General features: G+C 44.5%; 1 protein-coding gene across 2 annotated transcripts in view; it reads left to right on the top strand.

Annotated features, from left to right (window-relative positions):
* Positions 1-16,550, top strand: part of LOC138510440 (phospholipid-transporting ATPase ABCA1-like) — a 2,356,352-nt gene that overhangs the window by 1,638,183 nt on the left and 701,619 nt on the right. For both annotated transcript variants that reach the window (XM_069626098.1, XM_069626099.1), the window contains exon 30: positions 6,406-6,504. In XM_069626098.1, the coding sequence (XP_069482199.1) occupies positions 6,406-6,504 (99 nt within the window). The remainder of the gene's footprint in view (positions 1-6,405; positions 6,505-16,550) is intronic.

Here is a 16,550-nt window from a genome sequence, read left to right as displayed (position 1 = left end):
TATGATGCTTGTGCGCCAGTGCCTTGTATTTCACATGCGTTCTCAGGGTGGGTCAGAACTGAGCTTGTACCTGGCAAATATGAATCATTAGACTGATCTCCAGAATCAGTGTTGGGCACTGAAGGCACTGACGCTGTGACAGGAGGAGGAGCCAAGCTCTCTTAACTGAATGACCCTGAGGTGTTACTGTGGGTATGATTGCTTCTACTGTCTTGGATATTCCATCGATTTCGCCAATGAAGATATTTTTAAGGATTTGTTATAGTTGTTGATGGAGATAGACTGCTATTTGATCGGATTATAACTGCAGGGTCAAGGGGGGATCTTTTTGTTGGTTCTTTGCCCCATTTCAATAAATCTTTTTCTATATCTATTTGGATATTTTTATTTGCACCAATGTCTCTCATATTGTTGAATAACGACTTTTGTAGCAGGTTTTCTGTGTCTGACTCCTGATCAAGTCTTTGTTGACGTGAGGTTATAAATACATCCATGTGTATCAGTTTAGTGTGAGCCATAGCTAACAATGTCGCTTGACCCTTAAAACTTTAATTGATTGATTTGTATAGTTTGCAGAATGTTGTCATTGCAATTGTCAGGGTCGACATCAGGTTGCATTGTGTTTGGAAGGGCTCAACGTTATTTTGATGCCCTTGATGATCCTTTCTTTGTCCGTTTTTCTTTTTTTTGCCACATAGTTTTAAGTTGAGGGCTTTTCTGAGTGCTCGCAGAATTTGTAGAAGAGTTAGAGTCTGTTATAATGTCTGTATTTTCCACTGAGAGTGATCAGAGGCATTGAGACTGACGAGGCCGTTCGCGTTGGATCTCTGCCATAGATCGCATAGTAGGAGTCGCGTACTGGACCTCTGTCGTCCTCCCTATCTCTTCCTGTGAGTTTAGCAGGTCTTCAACATTAGAAGTCAATAAAGGAGGAGGGCTAACACTAATCTGCGAACTGCACTCATTTGGACCGGGAGCACCGAATACAAAGGGTATACATCTCAGCTGATCTGAGGACTTCCATGTCCTCATATTAGGTCATTTCTCTTGTCTGCAGCCGATGCTGGACATTAGTAATGTATGCTTGAATGAGACATTCATGTTAGATCTCATGTTCCACGCAGTAGTTGAAGCAAGGCAGACGTCTTTCTTGCTCTTGATCTGTTTCTCGGGTTTCCATCATCCGTTTCAAAACAACTTGTGTTGGAACTGGGATTAGTACTGGCAGCACATTTTGAGGACTCCACTATGGAGCATTCAGTGATTTCAGACATCCGCTCTGCCCACATTTCAGCTCGAATTAGGCTTTTTTAGGTTTTATGTTTGTTTTGCAAGTAAATTCGAGAATCCACTTTTCCTGAGGTGGCTGCTTCTAGGTCAGCTTTGAGTGAGACGGTTAATTTATACGTATCACCATGTGTATCTGCAATGTGTAGGGATTCAACGTTGTCTCGCTCGTCTGTTGTTAATAGAGGGAGGTCATTCTGTTTTGTATGCTTCAAGGGGGAGGCTTCTATTGATCTGAGTTCATTACTTGTAAAGAGATTCATTTCACTGTGTCACTGTGAGCCTGGGTACAGCCGGGTGATTCATTGAATCCACATCACTGCTGCAGTCAACAGAAGGCATGCTTGCACCGCTGGGAGAAGAGGGGTGAGCGGCTACTGTGATAGTGGTCAGGGGGAGGAGAGATGATTGTTTGTAGTGGTTGAGGTAAACGTGTATCTGTGTTTGATGAATATGACAATGGGCCTCATTACACGGTAGGCGGAGAACCAGGGCGCTATTAGCGCCATGGTTCATGCCGGTAAAATACCGGCACCACCTTGGTGGAAAGGGGAATTCCAAGGTTGGCGGGGCGGTAATTCCCCCTTCCACCATTGCCCTTCCCCATTCCCATTTTTGCCCCATAGGGCATAATGGCAATGGGGAAGGCGCTAATTACGGTACCACAAATTGCGGTACCGTAATTAGCTCCCTGGGTCCCTTTGCGGGTTGGTTTTTAACGCCTGCAAAAAGCAGGCGTTAAATACTCCAACCCGCAAAGGGACCTCGTAGTAAGGCGGTAAGGATTTACCGGTACCGGTAAACCCTTACCGCCTACCGTGTAATGAGGCCCAATGTCTCATTTTCAGAAACTGACATCATCCATGTCTGAGTGCAAAAATACTTCAAATCATAATACCTAGAAAGGTCTGTGCTTGGCTACGGGTGCGCTGAGATGTAATTACAGCGCTAAGGTCTCTTTGTAGTTCCTCCTGTCTGGGCATGATAGAGAGCACAGAGGTGCGGCTAATGCCTTGAACACCACGAACAGCACAAACAGCCACTCTCCGCTGCTCTGTGCCGCTCCACAGGGCGGATGCAGTTTTTAGGCTAACGCTCCTCCTACAAATCAGGCAACAGCAAGGACACACTGTGCAACGAGAAACACAGCACAAACAGCCGCTCTCCACCACTGCGTCTAAATTCTGGAACATCAAGCAAAACCTATGTATTTACTCTCCTCGCTCCAAACATTTGTATGCATTGTTCTTCATATCTACTCTTTTGTTCGATCACATCAAATGGGGCTCTCGGTTACAGCCACTGAATGTGCTATCCTGCCCAAGGATTCGACTTCAGAAGGACTAGTTTCTACTTCTTTCTCAAATAATGATTTTTTTTTCAACTCTTTCTCGACTAAATCCTGTTTTAATTCTCTAGTTCTTCCTCCCCTGCTCTAGTAACCGCTCTCTCCTCTTCCTCTGCCTACAAAGTGGCTTATGAATTCCAATCGTGCATGCCCTCTGCAATCAATTTTAGCCCAAATCTACCAACTATCTTATCTCGAATCTGGACACGATTGAACAGCTAATAATCAGATGATTCGGAAAGTGTCTGAAGTATTTTTCTCAGGCATAGTCCAGCGTCCAAGAAAAGTGCAGCAACACGAAGTAGCCTTTACGCACCTTGTAGAAAAGCTCGGACAAGACAAATGGAAAAAGTACATTGGGACTTGCTTTTGTAATACAGTGTGAACACATTACATTGAATTAATACGTCTCATCAAAGTTCATAACTCTACCAATGTTGGCACTTTTATTCCGCTGCCGGCATTAGAATGTAAAAAGCAAATTAAATGATGGTCACTTTGAAATGTCCTGTCATCCAAGTTTAAATAATCTGCTCACTTGTGCATGTGTGCAATAATAGATGTTAGACATTGAACTGAGTGTGACATCAAGAGCGTGTGCCATAATAGATAGGGGTGAGCCACACATAATCTCGCATAATGATCCGCGCAATGACAACCAGGCTCTTTTTTAATCACTCCTTCTGTTTCTGCTATCTCTTTCATTTGCATGAACTTCAGAGCTCATTGTGTTCTTTAACCTGACGTTCACCTCATTAAATACCCCTTTCCACACGCACTTGGATTGGCAACGAGATGAAATCATGTCCGTCACCATGCAGCCTGAGGAAATTGAGTTAAATGCTGAATCAGAACATGATTTCTCCATGTTCTGGCCACTTCGTCAGAAACAAGCTCCCTCGACAGTCCACCTTTGCCGAACAGTGGCCTGGCCGGAAACAGCATATGCGTTTCCCCCACATACGCAAGGATGGGACCAGGAAGTGGTGGCAGGTGGAGTATGAGGTCGGGAGACGGACCAGTGCTAGGTACATGTAGTGTGTGTGCGTTTGTGTGTCTGTATGTGGGTGTGGGTGTGTGTGAGCGTGGGGCAGGAAAACAAAATGGGAAGTGCAGGCCAGGAGACCCGGAGGTTTCAGGGGTGTCCCCTGCAGAACACAGAGCCAGGATTGAGGGGAGGAGATCAGGGCACAGAAAATGACCTCCGCCTTTGTGGGGGACACCCCTGCATTATGGGGGTGTCCGCCGCATAGCAAGGCAGTGAGGGAGTGCACAAATGATGTTACCGGCGTCGCCGAAACTAGGCTCGGTAAACCGGACTTCAGTGAAAACAGCATGTGTGGAGTCATCACGGATCTTCCTCGACTCTGCTCCCTTTACTGTGACTTTCTATGACCAGGCCTGAGAATGCCTGAAATGCACACCCCGCCCTCTTCCCTGACCAAGCAAACGCATTCCATTCACCCTCTTGAAAGTCATTTGTTTTTGCCCCCATGGACTAAAGACTTGAATAATCAAGGTATTCAGTGAGACTGTTGACCACGAAAACAAGATTATGAGTTTTTCTGTATTTCATCTGGAAAAACCACTGCACAGGGATACCATTACCACATGCAGTAAGCATGCAATCATTTTAAGAGTCTGCAAGATTCCGAGTAATTCCATCTCTGAAGTTATTCCCCATTTAGGATACCCATAGGACTCCAATTTTATTGGCAAATGCTGTAATTACCACATATGACAATGGGCCTCATTACGAGTGTGCCGGTCCGGATACAATGGTACCGGTAAGCTGGCGAAGAGGTAGAGTTTCAAGTCTGAAACTCAGATTTTTGTCAGAATGGTGAAGCAATGGTATTCTAAAATACTGATGCTTTACCACTACCCTTGCGCTCTGAAACACTTGTGTATGAGCGCGATTCAAAATAAGATATATCATACCATACCGTCAAACCCCTAATGAGGTCCAAAGACTACAAAATATAAGGTAATAAGCAATAGTAATGCCAACAGTTTGATATAGGCATGGGAAAGGCACTTCTACCTCCAGGGGTAACCGTCCATTGATGGATGGTACAGGTGCAAAATGGTACTTGGGCATCTAATAGCAGTACCTGGCAAATGCATAATACCTATACGCAAGTCAAAACAGTTGGCTTTGCCAATGGTTGTTTTTAACAGGACTTTAGTGAAGGACAGGCATAGTGCTCATAAACTGAGTGGCATAAAACAGACATTTGTATTACACCAGTAGAGCATTCACTGCTCCAATTCACTCATTAACTCTCAGAAGACTGCTTTGAAAAAACACTGGCAGGTACTTGAGCGCAAGGTTTGATGGTAAGGATTAAAGTGAGCTCAAAGAGCTCTCATGATGAGGTGTTTTGGGTGGGGAGGAGTAGGAACTGAGTGGGAATGACTATAGAGATTAGCATGGCCTTGGGAAGTCAATGGGTGGGCAAATAACCAAACAACACAAACAAGATTTGCATCCCTCCTCACATGACATTTCCACCAGTCTGTATTGCAATTCAAAAGTTGTGGCTTGTGGGTGACGCTAAATCATCACCTAATAGCCCAAACTAAAAATATCCACCTATGGGATTGAAGTTTGGCCAAAACGTGGTTTTGGCTAATATATGGGACATGTGGGAGCACAAGGTGTCAGTGCAGGGGAAGTAGTAGCCCAGGGAGCTGATTATCAAAAACTTAACGCTTGTGCAAAAAAGGGGAGCAAACGAATTTAGCACCAATGTTGTTGTTTAGATAATACGGAATTGGCAAACAGGTTTAGTTCCAATCGGTAATATCAACAGAAAATGTTTCTAACATCAAATTGACGCAGGCTGCTTTATTTACTACGTTTACTGCATAACAGGAACACAATATTTAGGAAACACCATCCATTTTATGCTGTGCGCGCGAATAGTACAAAAAAAGAGTCGATTCCCTTTTGCCCTAGTTCGAGCGTTTTTGGATAATATGGATTGCAACAAAACCGGGGTACTCCTTTTTGTATGAACAAAGCATTTGCTCATTTTCTTTTTGTTGCACTGGTGTTAATTTGAGTTAATTTCTGAAGTATTGTCTGATATATTGCTTAAGCGCTTGCAGGGGCTTGTGAAACGTTGTTTGGGACGGGGCTAACTAAATTGGGTCGATGGGTTTCATTTCTTTTTTTCTGGTGAAGAAGAAAATAGGCAATGTTTTAAACATTCAAAATTAAAATAGTAGTAGCTTTTTTTGTCTTTAATATGTTCTCAAAGGATCACAAACCCATTCGCACCATTCGAGATGTAATTGCAAACTTTAAAACACTGTGCTGAACCAACTGTTTTAACAATACAATTATCAAATGAGCGTGGCAAATGTTTTCCACTTCAGCTGATATGCAGCTGGTTATGTAATTGACAAAAAGACAGGAGCTTCTTCGCGGTGTATTTCCTTCACTTTCAAAGACAAAAGAAAATGTTCTGCCTACAACTGGCAGATGGGTGGCCTGCAAAATTGCAAGCGTTTCATAAACCACCTGCTGATCTGTAATGGGGGATTTAAACTAGAAGCCAACAAAGTTGTGTCAGAAACTAGGAGCGCAGCAACTGCTGCATTTTTTAGCTCAAACTTTTTCAAGCCGTTTGTGATGCATGCTCTCTTCTAATTATTGTGCTGTGCTCATTTTCCTTGCCATGCGCTGTATGCAAAACGAGAGAAGATTGTTTCTGCCCTGAGGCTGCGCTGCAACTTTAATGGCGCCCTGTGTTTGTTTACAGCAACGATGAGCCGACTAATGTTCAAGTGTCACAAGTGACAGAGTCGTTGACAGACAGTCCAGGATTTGGGACGCGCTGCATGAAGAACGACCCGATTCCGTGAGTAGCGTCCTCGGAAATAATTCAGGGCCTGTGCTTCCCCCATTTAGGATGTGGTGCAACTTCACAAGCCTGAGACACGGGGGCGGTGAGCGGGGAGCCTCGCGTGGCACATCAAGCCAAGAATGCAAAATGCAAAATGCAGCCCAGAGAAAAGCGGCTGGAGGTGGAATTGAAAATGCGCAAGCAAGGCCCAGCGGATTTTGACAAGCCCAAGTGGAGTGATGAATATTCCTGCAATTTCATATTTGTCAATCCGTTTTTTTTGTTTACTTAATATTTAAATAATGTCTTTGGTTTGTTTCTCTCGTTCAACACTAGTTTTTTACAAGGGCCGCTATAAGTTTTGTCTGACTCCGAGGTTAACCGTTGTCACCTCAGCAGAATGGAGCCAGACATTGCATCCACCTGCTCGTGGCAATCATGCGAACCCTGTTACAACAATTTTATTTTTAGTTTTAAGCACTCTGCAGGTAATTTATAAAAAAAATAGTAATTTGGCGGCAGAGAGCCGTTACGTTTGCACAGCAGGGTAGACAGCTACCTGACCCCACATTTTCACCATTTGCACTGCAGGGTGCAAACGTACAGGGCAAAAGGCGACATGCAAGCATGTACACTGCCTTTTGTCCTTCACATTTTCACTCGACAGTGCAAAGTGACTAACTGGTGTGCTGGCATGCCAGGCAGCATATACTTTTCATTGTGAGCGCTGGTTGCCATTACAATTAAACCCTTCCCGACGTGGTCGCATGTCGAGGGGTTTTTTATTTTCAATTGTGAACACTGCTTACCATGCGCACATGGTAAGCAGTGTTCACAAATACAAATAAACATGTCAGGCAGGGTTTAATTGTAATTGTACACAGCCATGCTCGGGGAGCGTGTACAATTGATCCCTAAGGTGTCCGTCTGATTTATGGTGGTGCATAAAGCAGGCATACTCCCGTGGGAATCACCAGCTCTTGTGCCAGCATGAAAATCCATGCCGCCGCAGATGCGGACAAGAAGTAGGTTGCGGAAATGCAAGTTGTGTTCTGCCCCTACAAATCCTGGAAAATCAGCCGTGGCATGGATGTAAGGGGCTAAAGCGTTCACGCCTTGCATTCATGTTAGAGCTCTGTTTAACATGAGCCCCTCCAGCCTATTCAGAAGATAGAACATGAGTGCAGATTTGGGCAATTCTTTTCTGATGCCTGTGCTTCTAACAAATTAATGTGGAAGCCACTTCCTTTGGTGATTAATAGGTTTATTTAGTTTCGTGCCCATCTGGTACTTTCTCAAGGTTGCATTGATAAATCAGTGTGCTCTACTTTATGATTCAGCATGATAACGTAGGCAGCACTTAGTGAACATACAATTGCATTGAGTGCTGCACCCTTTCATTCAAAGGGTATGTTGCTACTTTTCAAAGTATTACACTTTTCTGTATATCTACACTTTTCTGTACATGTTATACAAACGCCTCTCCCTTTCCTATTTGTGCCATCAGTCCCTATCTTCACCTTTGTAGAGCCATCAAGACCTGCCTATTGTATTGCGACGGGATTGATATTCCTTCCAATGTATCCTCCTCAGTATTAGCGGGCCTTCACACAGACGCATATAGTAAAAATCCCCTACCTTACCACACCATACTGTTGTGACAAAATTACTACTGCTCTGCATGAGTTCAGGGATGACTGGTAGATGAACCTCCTGCTCAGCCCCAGCCTACTACTAAACCAGCAGTGATCTCAATCGTAAATGTGAAACAGGTACAACCCAACAGGTGTACCTCCTTTGTCTCTTGTATAAAGTGGGACAGGAGCAGGTGCTACTCTACAGGGATGTGAGCTAGCAAAGAAGTATCCAAACAAAATAGTACTTTGATACCAAGTTCAATCAAATGCCCAATCAGCGTTCTATAAAAATAGGGGCTTTTAATCAAACAAAAAATACTAGTACACAAATAGAAACAGCAACAAATCACCACTGTAAAGGAAGATACAGAACATGCCCACTTTAGGATGCAAGAGGCACTATGGGTCTACAGACAGAGGTAGACAGGCAATAGTCTCTGTAGCGATTTTTCAGTTCAAACGGATATGCTACAAAAGGTAAGGCGTGGATCTTAAATTGCCAACAGGGTGCTTAAAACTAGGCCAGGGGGACAGACCCACCCTCGGGACATTTACATTTTTCTTGGGTGGCTCAACAGCATTGATCTGGGCTTCTCTGAGCTTTCCAATTGGTGGAAATGGCGTTGAGACAGTCGAGTGGGGTACTCCCAATGGATCCAGTTGGTGTCATGACCCAACATGTTAGTTCAACATGGTCCAGAGATGCAGAACGGTCCTGTAGTTGTGATTGGCTCCAATTGGTTGAAGAAAGAGGCAGGCAAGAGTTGAGTCAGCTTCTCGAAGCAGTCAAATTGGTTCAACGAGATCCAGGTAATATACAATGTGGTTCCTCAGCAGGATTCAGCTTGCAGAAATCTGGAGTTCAGGGAGGTGATGATCAGGTCAGAAGCTTGATGGATGGAACTGGTCAAAAGAAGCAGCAAGTCTCAAATACATCTTTAGATGGCTTGCAGCGGCTCAAACAAAAACTTGAAAGGGGGTCAAGTCTGCTCAAAAGTGGTTTGAGGTGGTAAACAGAGCCCAGGGCTTTTTCGTGGTTTCTTGTTTTTTGGGGGCCCATGCCCAGTGTCTCTAAGGGCATGGTGTGTCTTAGTTCTGCCCTTTCAAGCCAGGATGTTTGAAAGAGAGCACTTGCAGGGACTGTCACCTCCAGTGAGAAGAATCCTGGTTACCAATGCTCAGGCATCAGCAAGCCTTGTCCTAACAACAGATCACCCCATATGGTCCTCTTGGATGGTGCTCCATCCTTGGAGATTTCATTTTCACTCTATGGCCGAGAACCTTGGCCAGACTGTACCCCAAAACTGTAAACTGTTAAATGTAAAATCGTCTTCTTCTGATGTCCAAAGATCCAAAGACGTGTCAAAGATATTTCAATAAACGAAGGTTTTGTCCCCCTTAGATTGTCAATTTGCCACAACAGATTACTCCATTTTGAGTCTTCTGGAACCAGTCTGGCTGCTGTGACAAACATCTTTGACTGGTGATGCCAGCCCCACAGTGCTTTATCCAAAGAACATGGGAGGTAACACAGGAAATGTGAGTTGCCTAAGAAATCCCGAAATGGTGGAAATGTTCTCTTGCTCCTCCCTCTCCATTTCTCCATTTTCTACACTGTATCAAAGAGTCTCCAGTGGTTAACACCCTGGTATGACCTCTTCAGTGTCATGGGAGTGATTTCATTTGAAGCATGCTTTCCCAAAGAGAACTAAGGGGAGTTTAGAGGGCTGGTTCCAAATGTATTGTTTCAGGTGAAACCCAGCCAAAGACAACTGATACGCATAAGGCCCTTTCAGTTGAATGAGTCACTAGAAACCAAGCAGAAAATAAAATGACATCAAAGGGTTTTGGCCTTTCTAACTCTATATATAACTCTATATCCTCATTGATCATCATATTCAAACAGATATTCTTTATATGTATTTAATTATCTGATACAAAGCATTCTGGGTACACAATGATATGTAATTTGGATAAGGGTAGTCCATGGTTAAAGGCAGCCCATGGCTGTTGGAATGTTAATACATGTTTGCACTATAATTTGAACCAAAGAGCATTATGAATGTGAGATCTGATTAGCAAATCCCACTTTATTAGATAACATTACCAGTATCATTTTGTATTCAATATCAAAAAGATTAAGGCTGTTAGCACTCCCAAATGTCATTCTGTCATATGCACCCGCCCAAAAATGGTTGAGTTTCACCCTTCTACCAGTCTGGCTCATCTTTAAGGTGAAAGTATTAACTGAGGCCATCTACATTGGAGTGCTGCGATCTAGCCATTATTCACATGAGAAACCAGTAGTCTATTTGAACCACAAAGTTGGACACACAAATATAGGTTTCCAGCGTGTGCATCGCTCAAACCACTGGAAATGCCACTTTTTCAGTTGTGGCTGAGAATCTCTCTCTTTATTGGCTGTTCCCTACTTATGTAGGCAATGGGCCGTTCAGCCCTTTCTCACTTAAGCTGCACTAAAAAGTCTCCAAATCCATATTTGGAAGCATCTGTCAGGATAATAAATCCCTGTCCATAATCCAGGATCTTAAGAACTGGTGTCCTGCACAAACCATGTTTTAGCTTCTGAAAAGCTGTTTGGCAGGCAGGAGTCCAAGAATCTTTCTTTGCCACTCTCTTGGAGGTCAAATCATTCAAGGGAAGGGCAAGCAATGGTGCCTTACCCCTTGGTAAAAGACGGGCAATACCGTGTGGGGCCAATGAATGCTTGCACCTGAGTCTGAGTGGTAGGATTGTTCCAACCCTGAACTATTTGCACTTTTACCCGAAGAAGCTGTTTCTTACTGCCACTCACCTGTTGTCCAGGGTAAGCGACAGTACCCTGAACTAACTTGCACTTTAAAGCATTGATCGTAAACCCAGCTGTCTACATGGCTTTTAGCCCCTGTTTCAGATGGGAAAACCGGTCTTCCCAGGTGTGGCTGAATAATGCAATATCATCTAAATACGCAATGATGATGTTTTTCAATCCAGACAGGACCGGGGTTTCATCCTTTGGAAGGTAGTAGGGATATTTTCCTACTTAAAGGGCAAGATAGTGAAGTGATATTGCCCTTCTGGATTGGAAAACGTTGACCTCTCCTTTGGTCTGTCAGTTAGGCCATCCTCCCAGTACTGGCTGTAAGGTCAAAGGTACTCATGTTCTTGGATGTGCCTAACTTATCGATATATTTATCTGCATGAGGATGGGGTGCACACCTGTCTTGATCACAGAATTGAGGACTCTGTAGTCTACACAAAAGCAAGCATTGGTTGTCCCATAGCTGGACCTTTTAATAACTGGCACTAGAGGACTACCCCTTCAGTTTTGGGATGATCCATGACTGGCAGGGCCAACACCTGAGAAATGTCCACTTTGCAAACATCCAGAAATGCCTGATTTTCAATGGATTAATGTCTCCTATGTCAACATGTCCATGTGGCCCGGAGTCAGTGAGAAACCACCTGCATCTGCTGTCAGTCTTGCAATCACAGTTTTGTGAGGTCAGATAAGAATTGCATCCCTTCTACAGACCCATCTTTGGATTCTGTGTGCAGCAAATCTGTGACGGGATCAGTTTCCTCTTCAGGCCGAACATTTCTCACCAGAGCCAAACAATGTTAGCCCTGCTGTAACCAGGTTTCATCTGGTTAACATACATGGACCTATGTGCCTGCCTAGGAGCCTTTGCAGCAATGAGGTAGTTAACTTGAATGATATTTTTCAGAACCACATAGTGTCAAGTCCACGTGTTCTGAAGAAACAGTGTTTGACTGGTTCCACTACACAGACCAACTGTCCTGATGTGTACTTTGTCACTGTGGCCTTATGGTCATGCCAATGTTTCATCTATGCCTGGATAGCTTTCAGATATGTTTTATACTCTTCCACATACAGTGCCATTGAAGAGCTTAACCTAATCACATAAACTACTATGCAGTGGGAAGGACTTTGCAGGTTACTTGCCCATTCTCTCACCAGACTCAGTGGACCCTCACTGAAACACTGAAACCCTGCCTAAAGTTTCCTCCCAGGTAGCCAGGGAAAGGCAGGCGCTTCCTGATCCTGACCTCGGGGGTGATGTGCTGTGGGAGGACCACAAGGCCTAGGGTGGTGAGGCGAGCCAGTGGATGAGACACGGCATGTGTCTTTTGAAAGGGAACATCTTTATATATTGCCAAAACAAGTAACAGCTTATTGCCATTTTATTGTATCTGAATCGTACATATAATCTGTGGCCCTGGGCACCAATATCATGAAACTTGAACAAACCTTAACAGAAAAATCTTCCAAGGTGCCTGTAAAGACTGGAGGGGGGAGTCTCTACTCCTTCTTTCTATACAGCAGAGGGAAGGCACAGAGGACCCCAGCCAAGCTTATCTATTGTTGGTAGCAATGGACGAGCAATCAAGGCCTAGCTTCTCAGGAGGTGATGCAGGCTGGTTCTTAAGTACAGTGTAGTCCCCAAGCACCCACAAAGGAATGTCCACATGCTTTATTAGTGAAAACACAGTCTTTATATAATTAAGGCTCAAGGTTATATACACAACCACAATAACTCACTTTGTTCCCAGTTATTCTACAATGGCAAATATATACACAGTTCTACGTGATACCACAATTACTATCAGATTTCATTAAAGTGCATTAGGTCAAATGTCACACAAATCAATTAATAAAGGGAACCAACCATGGACATGGGGGAAAGCAGTTGGTTAGAACAAGTGTCAGAATACTGAGCCCCTACCACCAGGCACAATTTTGTATGAGGATCTCCCCACCTGGGCAACCTGTAAATAAATATATAAAACAAGCTGAGTAAATGTATTGTTCAATATGAGTCTTATTTCCTTCTAAAGAATTCTACCACTCCAATGTACCTGGAATAGTAGAGTTCGACGGCAGGTCGTCGACGGATCCTTCTTGAGCGGCTCCCTTTAACGCAGGAGCCACGGATCGTCGAGATCCCTCGAAGAAATGGTGAACAACAGCGTCAAGGCCGCAGTTTCGGTCCTGGTGGTGCTCATCGATGATCATTTGTGGACGTCCTGCGAAGATGAGGCGTGTGGGGCACCTCATCGTCGATAGTTCAAGATCGCAAAGAGTCTATGAAGAACTTTGGCCTCTGTGGGAAGGAAACCCACTGGTGGATTCTCCTCACTGCGTCGGTGGCCTCGACTTTCTCCAGCGGGACAAAGCGGTCAGTGGTGCTGACGAAAGAGTCCTTGGATTTGAATGTCTTAATCAGGTGGAGTGTTGCGTCTCTGGTCGTCGGCGGCTCTGCATCAAGCGGTTCCCAGCTCTGGGCAACACAGCTTCGATGGGCATCGAGCGGTTATAGCAAACCTGCTAACCCTGGTCGATGACGGTGGACAGAATGTCCGGTGTTCTCTTCGTTCTCCTCGGCGGTCCCCGTCTCCGGTCGACAGCCTTTCGAGGGTCTGACTTCCCGGGAGCTTTGGCAAAGGTTAGCGGTGTACCATGGTCCCTCATAGCTCAGGAAGAGGTCTCCTAGCCAGGTTGTCTCTCTGATCAATCTCGACGTCATGTCGGCTTTGAGATTGCAGTGAAGGTAACAGCAGTCAACCTTCTTCTTCGGGCTCAGCTTCGAGATCAAGCATCAGTTTCGACTTCAACTTCTGAATGATTTCTAGCAGTGAGAGGCCTCCAGATATACTAGTTGATCTCCCTTTCATTCTGCTGGGTCACACTCAGGCAACCAATCACTCAGAAGGTCATTCAGGCAGTCAGGCAGCCCATCAGGCGCATAGTGCATTCAGGCCATTCTTCTCCATCCAGACACTCACAACACAGACAAGCACTCTGCCATTCAGCACTACACACTGCATTCATACCAGTTTTGGGCAGGGCTGTCTCAGTCATTGTGTCAAACACCAGATACTAGACACCCATAACATGGAATGCATATTCGTGTCATACTCCATTCACCCAGGTCCCACCCCACGGGCATACCCACAATGCACAGTCATTTGAAAGGCTCCAGCCAGTCTGGCCTGGACTCCCGCCCACAACCATATATGGAATTTCCACCCAACAGCAAGTCAGGGGAAGGGACAGAGTCAGGGCTTCCTGGGACTTTGGGAATCCAAGGTAACAGGAGATGGAAAGCAAGAGGCCACGGGGGCCATCTTGTCTCCATCCGGAATCCACCGATTCCAACGACAGCGCCTGAGCATCCCAAAATGGAGGACGCTGAGGGCACCTGTCAATTCAGCACAGAGCTGCCACCAGCCCGTACCCTGCTCTGTGGGCAACACACATGTGGCCAAAAACATACACTAGGACTACAGGGTCGTACTCCCACCCAAGGGTGTCATAAGGGTATCCCAAGGGTCTATTCACCAAACTAAATACAGGAAGAGTTGCACCGCCAGGAGTCCCACATGAACTCCTGCATGGAAAACAAGTCAAAACACATGATAAAAAGCAATAAAGGGAAAGGATTCGGAGGCCTTGTCCCTCAGATGCATTTCCAGCATCACAGTGCCTCGGGATAAAAACCCTTCTTACTCCAAAGGTATGAGCTAAAAGGATCTAGCAAGATTGCCTTAAGTCTACTGTCTTCCTCTGTAACTACACATTGTAATGATGTATCCTTAACTGACTTTAAGGGAACTCATTCTACCCTTAAAAATTTGAAGTTATATAAAAGAACTAACTTTGTTGTTGGGGACTACGAATCCATTGATCCCATAAGAACTGGAAGGAGGAAGAGGGCTGAAGAGGTATTTTGTAGCAGTAGTTAGGCAATTAATCTGAGAGGCATACATGGCCCCCTCAGGTGCATGCAATATGAAGGAATTGGAACTGTCACTGCAGTGCATGCTGTAGTAGCAGAAGCAGAGAGAAGAAAGCAGGGAGAATCTGTATTTATCCACATGTATTGATTTCCCTTCAAAATGCCAATGGTTGCAAATACTAGTTTTCCACATTTATTGAAATGAAAAGTATACTCTAGCACTTGGATGCCTGTAAGAAAAGTCTCATGAAGCTGCTTTTTTCACATCAAGAAATTATCAATGTTCCCCTTAAAAACGAGTGGTTTGTTCATGATGTTGCTGTTCACCTCAGCAACATACCTGCAGACATGTAAACAATTTCCAAGGGAACATTTTCTTCTTTTTCAGCCTCTCTGTTATGTTATTGTGCATTTCCATTGGTTTAGCATGAAGGCATTGTGATCAACTTGCGGAGTGAAGCGCGGAACCTATATTTTTGTATCTGCTTTTACAAATAAATACTGAAAGAAAACAGAGTGATTTCCATCTACATGCATGTGTATAAATCGGTAAAAACTGAAAACTGGAAGCCTTATGTAAAGCCCGTTTGGGGAAAATATAAATGGTTGGTGAATCCCTCATGCATCCAGGAAACTCAAAGATGTCCTGCCAAGGATATCTCCTGTATCAAGTTAAATAAATACCACATGTGGGACAGCAGTAATATTAATTTAGCCCAAATTCGGGCTTCCTATGCAAACAATGTAGAATGCCATTCTCCAAACATGGTTTATAACCCATGTTGTTTACTCTTCACTTAAACTCTCGTGTTCTTCCTCACAGGGATAGTGCTCGCAGAATGTGTCTGAGCTGCACTCTGGATCAGGGGATCCAGAACATCCAATCAGAAAAGTAATTTCCTAGAGCCCAGGATGCTCTCTCCATGAGGTTCAACACTTACTGCAGTTCTGGGCTGGGCAGCCACTCTGTTCACGCTCAGTTAACACCTGTGCAATCAAAATGGCAGCCTCCATATGGAAATGATTGGCCTTCAAAGGACATATTCCCGCGTATGGTCTGACTTTCTACACAGTGCCCAGTGTGGGTTGCATGCTTCTCATTCACTGCTGTCTTTTCGCAATTTTATTTAATATTGGAAGGAGTCATAATCAGAACTTCAGCAAATTCCTCTTGTGGAACCTTTCAAATCAGTGCCGTCCTGCAATTTTATTCACCTTTTGAAAACAATCTAGACAGTCCACTGCTTGCGGTCTTCCAGTGGCAGGACTGTTCCCCATCTATTGGCCAAAGTGCCCACAGTGCCAACACAGATTCCAGGCCTCTGAAAAACAGGTGGGATGTTTTTTCGTTGGACAAACTCTCTTTCATACTTTTGCTATCAGGTCTTCCTCATATCGAGTTATTAGGAGCAGCAATAGGACTCTCTCCATTGATTGCCCAGTTGAAAAGGCAGTTTGGATTTGGATCCAGCCTCATGCTCCCCATCCACCACTCTGAGTCTTTATCTCGAGTCTCATGGTTCCATACCCAGCAGTTTCTTTCACAAGCTCTCTCGGGCCAGTAAGCGTCAGACCACACAAGTATTGGTGGAACAATTGCTTCAGTGTCCTGTGAAGCAGATAGCGTTTACACACCCTCGTAACAACTGAATGCCTTAATCCA

The sequence above is a fragment of the Ambystoma mexicanum genome, chromosome 6p (genome assembly GCF_040938575.1).
Source record: "Ambystoma mexicanum isolate Mex_15411 chromosome 6p, UKY_AmexF1_1, whole genome shotgun sequence".
NCBI classification, from domain to species: domain Eukaryota; kingdom Metazoa; phylum Chordata; class Amphibia; order Caudata; family Ambystomatidae; genus Ambystoma; species Ambystoma mexicanum.
Note: the sequence above shows the minus strand (reverse complement) of the source record. Positions and strands in the feature narration are given on the sequence as shown.